At 39.7% G+C, this 5,960-nt stretch overlaps 1 protein-coding gene across 2 annotated transcripts in view; it reads right to left on the bottom strand.

Moving 5' to 3' along the window:
- Positions 1-2,603: 2,603 nt before the first annotated feature.
- Positions 2,604-5,960, bottom strand: part of KLHL28 (kelch like family member 28) — a 13,523-nt gene continuing 10,166 nt past the window's right edge. For both annotated transcript variants that reach the window (XM_009289866.1, XM_019474802.1), the window contains exon 5: positions 2,604-5,805. In XM_009289866.1, the coding sequence (XP_009288141.1) occupies positions 5,642-5,805 (164 nt within the window). In that variant the 3' untranslated portion in view covers positions 2,604-5,641. The remainder of the gene's footprint in view (positions 5,806-5,960) is intronic.

The raw sequence follows: 5,960 nt of genomic DNA, 5'->3' as shown, positions 1-5,960 counted from the left end.
GTGGAACCCAAAGCTTTCCTTCGGATAGCACGGGAACTTCTTGCCTTGCGCTTGCCTTGTGAGTTGGTCACCTCCGGGAAGAAGACAGGTCTCCGTGAGAGCTGGGTTCAGGGAAGACCTGTCTGTGTGAGGGCAGTTGCCTGCCAGACGCTTTTTCCATCAGGAGATGCCTGCATTGGATGTTTGTGCTATCCATACGACTTTTTATTTTCAGATATTTATTGGGAGGTGCCATGAGAAAGAAAAGTACTGTACTGCAGGTTCCCAAATCGACGTTTACTGGATGCACCTATGGTGGGCTTAGAAATGTCAATTTTTTGAAAATCAAGCACCAGATTTTTACATTTTTTTGCCATCTCTAGTTAATATTAGACAGCTAAAACCCCCTAAGTTATGTTCCTTTTACCACTGTGTTCGTGGCCATTCCTAAAATTAAGGTCTGTGTATTAAGCATACTCAGGACCCGAAGAAAGAGGAGGACTACAGTAGTTGTGTATTGTACTGCCTAGTGCTGGTTTAGGTCAAATGCTACACAAGGCGTTTGTATTTTTCTGACACAATCTTTTTTTTAAAAATGGGTAACTTTATGCTAAAATAAACTGGAAAAGATCCTCTCCTGCCCTGTCTATCTGTAAAATGTGGTTTGAAGTACCTGCTACATCAATGTGTAACAGCAACCTTTAAAGTTAGGGAAAGCTAAAACTAGAGCCCTTGATGGGCATTAACTGAAAGTCTTTTATTAACATAGTAAATCTTTTTTTTTTTGCTAAAACTAGAGCCCTTGATGGGCATTAATTGAAAGTCTTTTATTAGGGTAGTAAATCTTTTTTTTTTAACACGCCCCCCCCCAAAAAAAAAAAAAAAAAATCACTTGAGTATTTTCCTTTTGTGCCAGCTTCAGCATGACTAAGACTGTAACAGGCAGTGTTTTCTAGCTGGAGTTCACAGATTACATGATTACACATTTTATGGACAGTATTGTTGAGTACCGGTGGTGAATGGCATCTCCTACAGCAGCGACCAGAAGTTGAATTCAGGCCTTGGGCAAGAAAGCGAGTCCAGCACGCTAATCCCTGCTCTAAACTATGTAAAAAAATTTAACCATTTCTGCCTGTATTTAGCGCCAGCAAAAAAAAAAATCGCACAATCGCCAAGTCTTAAATTTCCATTTCACTAATGGAGAGAGAGGGGTGCCTGCTGTTACTTCATGTAAACCATCACCCGACATGAAACCACCACCTGAAACACGGTTGTGAGGAGCTGTCTAACAGTAAACTAAAATTATTTAGCTGCAAACCCCTTTGGCCCCGAACAGATCACGCTTCCGCGGAGTCACTCAGTGATGCTGGGTCTTCACCAGGAGAGAACAGTTTGTACGGGAGCTTTCTAGAGCCCGCTCTTCTGCCAAGGAAAGCGGGAACAAGCGGGTTTGTGTTCCTTCGACGGGTACTGATTCATCAGGGAGACAACAGCTACGGCTACAGGGACAGATGGAAAATAGCAAGCCATGTACTAAAATCCTCTTCCACAGGAGCTTCTAATGCCAACGAGGCAAAGACCCTGTAACGTGGTTATTGGGGTCAGGGTCTTCCAGCCAGCTCAGCCCTCCCCAAGAAGGGCAGGCACCCCCCTGCTCCACCTCCCCTCAGCCCTGGCTGTTACCTTGCAGGGTTGCCCCCCCGCCGCTTTTGAACAACAACTCACAAAGATGTCCCTGCCTTAGAAAGGAAGACTAAAGCTACGGCGTATTTATATTCACACCCAACGAAAATGCAAAAATAAGGGTTTTTTTCCTCAGGTTTATTTACTAAATTGTTTCACATTCAATGAAACAGTTACAACAATACTTACAGAGCATTATCACAAGAGCAAACACGTTGAGAACACTAGTAAAGACCGAGAATGCGGGTTACAGTCATTTTCCTGTTGAACTCAAATGCCACTTGTGTAAACAATAACAAACCCAGAACATTGCTGCTAAAAAAGATGTACACATAAAAACACTCTACGTACACAAAACTACATATATCATTTTATACTCCCAACCAAAGCACTCTGGTCAAGTCCGAGTACAATTTGGTATTCTCTGTACAATTATTAAATCCTGCTAAAAATTATAGTTATCCTTGGGTTTAAAATACAGCACAGCGCGTAAGGCAAAAAAATAGGAATTATCATCCAGTTCTTTGCGTTGCAGTTAAACATCAAGAATTTAAGGCAAGTTTGGACATTTTGCATTGTTTCATATAGTGAATGGGGACTTACAGATGGCAAATTCACAAAAGTAACACGCTATCTCCCAGAAAAGTTAACTGTTTGTAATGCGCACTGGACACATTTGACCCTCTAGAAATTCCAGCTAGACTTTCTGAAGGAAAAGCATTCCTAGTAGGAGAGACTGTTAAGAAGCTTACAGATGAGTATCTTAAAAAAAAAAAAAAGAAAAGCCAGAAATTCAGGAACTGTATGTACACATATTGTACAGTACACATACACATAAACTCATACCTATTTTAAAGTGCTTTACAGATAATTTTGAGTGATTTAGAACTGGATGATAATTTATAGTTGTATGACATCTTATTTGAAGGTCCTTAATTTTGAAACTGCAAGACAGACGTTACAATGAGAGTATTGTTCTTTAAATGCAGATTTAAACCGATTGTTGTGTCTGATCTTCCTATAACTAAGCACTTCAGTGAACAGGACAACAAGCACCCGGAACAGAAAATGAAGATGGCGTGATTTTAAGTGACACGATCCCTCGGTTGACGCACCGTTCGATCCACTTCCAGCTAAACAGTTCATTTAGTAACAGCAGTCTATTTCGTTAGGCATTCGTCCCATTCTTCATACCAAGCCTGCGTACTACAAAATTGTTTATGCTGCTACCTCAAATTTAGCAGTACCACCACATGACACAGTACGGGGTCAATCTCTGTGACCTCATTGAACATTGCCACTGCCTAGGTAAAGAGAATAAAACACTTCGCAATTTTAAGTGCTTTGACTTCCATAAATGAAAGGTGTTTATTCAAACATTGAATAACCATCACCACCACCCTGACCGACAGATTTTTTTGTTCTGATGAAGTCAAAACGATTCCTATACCTTGCACCACTTTCTCCTAACTGAAAACAGTGTTTACTAATACTTCCAATCAGAACATGTATATGAGCGTCTTCATTCATGGAATCCTACTGTAGTTAAACTCTAAAAGGTACGGTGTATACCGAACTGCGTGGAAAGCCTCCTATCAATAAAAGGCATAAACTTCTCTTTTAGGTAAGAAATTTTTCTTATTTTAATATTAGTTCGTTAAGCATCTTTATCTCCAGTGTATGTTGGAAAATATGATCATTGATGGCATCTCTGTGAAACAGACTGAAAAGTAAAACAGCACATGGAAACATTCATTGTGTGCATTTACCTGAACAGAATGAGAAGGCAATCGACGCAACAGGCTGAAACATCTCCCTTAATCCCCAAACCTGCTCCCCTTCCTTCTCCTCCCCACACACAAACACGCAACATAAAACCATGTAGCTACTTGTGTCCTATCAACAGATTCACTGGAACAATTAAATTAGGCTATTATTGCTATATAACTAGAATCCTTAGTGGGTCAAATATAATTAACAATTTCAGTGTTTTCAATGCAGTTTATTTGCTTTTAAAGTCCTGCTTAATTCTACCAAATTTGAAGAATACATGCAGGATTTTGTAATCTGTGCAAACACACGTTATCTACGAATAATGTTTTATGGTGAAAACGCCCTCGCCTTCTTGACTGTTTAAAATCTGAACGTCAGCGTATGGAAGAACAAGGAACCCCGCTGCCTGCCTGGCTGCCATTAGCTTTGCAGGAACTCAGAATAAATCAAGTACGCTCAGAACCCTCCACTTAGCATACTTATAAAGAAATGGCTTTTAAAGCAACTCTTTCAAGTATTATTGCACCTTCAAAAATAATACTAGATGGGCTTGAAAAACAAGGGGAAACAAACATTAATTTAACATGTTAAAACAAGGGGAAAATAACTCTGGAGGCAGAAAAATTCTTCAGTACCAGGCCTGGCAATACACATACAGACATCAAACCAGAAATTCAAGATAACCATGATTCCTAGTTACAATCAGAAGACAAACCAAAACATTCTAAATTAGCTAAAATTCATATTTATTCAGTCATCTATTTTAAATAATGTTTATAGCCCACAGCATCGCTTTCTATTTATCTGCCCAAATTTTCACTAAGTTTAGGACTATCACAAAGTTTTCTTTCTTGAGGTTCTGGTTAATCACAGGAACCGACCTTCAGTACTCCGTTACACAGGACACGCACTGGGGATGAGCAACTATGCCCCGCGCCCTTCATTCATTGTTAAAGGCAAGACTGTCTAAAGAACCCGAGATGGGATCTCGCTAGTCACTCCCTACTTGTGTATTTGTGAGAATAGGAACAAAAAATGTGTATCTTCTGGAAAAAAAAACCCAAAACGTAACAAACGTAGAGCTCATTCAGTACACTGTGTTACTCTTGACAGTCTTCATAGGCACGCATGTATCAAGCAAATAAGAAACAAAAACACCAGAACAATCAAAACAATCATGCTTTATGCATACTGCACTAAAATCAGTAACAGCCTTATCGTTAAGTCCTACATTTAGCACCATGTTTGTAACTGAACACTCTGAGAAAGCAATCATACATTCTTTTAAAAAAGGAAGTTATACGGAATATGGACACAAGTGCGCTTGGGAGAAGGATGGGATGGACTCATTTTTGAGTATTTATTTTGTATCACGCTATGAATGATGCTGTGGCATCTTCCGATGCATGACTGTTGTAATTTTTCCTTGTATTATAATTGAAAACACACAGCAGACTAGCAAGATTAAGTCATTTAATCTAGCACTCATTTATCCACAAAAAAAACCCCAAACAACAATAAGGGAAAGTTAAAAATGTGATTTCTCTTCAGCAGATCCAAAAACTACATTAAGAGGCAACAAATTTGCCTTGTAAATTTCTTGAAGTAGTTACTAATTACCATCCCAGCCCTCCTACCGGTAAGCGGGTAACAAAGGAGAGTGTGCAGGCAACATACTATGGCATTTATTATTTACAAACCTTGAGATACAGAAACAAGGCAGCCCTTTAGTTACTGTTCATAAAAAAAAATTACGAAGCACTGGCGCTTTCTTAATATGAAGACACAACCAGACAACTATCAGCAAACTGTCCAGTCATACAACACATTCACACATCTCTCACCCCAAGCACAGTAAACTTCATATTTCATAGTAGGCAGGAGGAAGAGAGAAAAGCTCTAGAAAGTCAAAGGGTTAGATATACAGTAAGTTTTCTAATCATATCCCAGGCATGTACAGTACTCTCTAGAATTCACTGCCATCAACAGGACGCTATCTAAACCCACCTGGTAATAAGCTTTCCATTCCTTCTGAAGTAACAAAGGCCAATAACCTGAAGAAAACAAATCCTTCCTCATTTCAATCCCAACTTCACCACATTCCCCCATCTTCAGAAAACGCAGCGTATGGTCTCCACCAGCAGGGTTTATTTTCAAGCAGATTAAGCTCCATCTTTGCATCAGGTCCGTAAAGTCCTGCTTCTCATCAAAGTGCAGTCAAACCAAAATTGCATCGACAGTACATCATCCCAGCAGAGTCCAGCCAGGTATCCGAGATGGGATCGTATTTCTGTACAGTGTTCAGATAGGATGACCCTGAATGACCTCCAACTACATAAAGGTAGTTATCAATTACAGCTGCACCAACTCCTATTGGAAAGAAAAAAAAAAAAGACTGCATGATCACCAAGTGTGGCAATAAGTAGTATTTTTGCTCCTAATTGGACCCCCCCCCGACCTGAAGGCTGACAGACAAGTTCTCACAGCCTCTCCTTCTCTTGGCTGTATTTAAAGAAAATGGGTGT

The sequence above is a fragment of the Aptenodytes forsteri genome, unplaced genomic scaffold (assembly GCF_000699145.1).
Source record: "Aptenodytes forsteri isolate BGI_AS27 unplaced genomic scaffold, ASM69914v1 Scaffold76, whole genome shotgun sequence".
NCBI lineage: Eukaryota > Metazoa > Chordata > Aves > Sphenisciformes > Spheniscidae > Aptenodytes > Aptenodytes forsteri.
The sequence above is the reverse complement of the archived record's forward strand: the minus strand, read 5'-3'. Positions and strand labels throughout refer to the sequence as shown.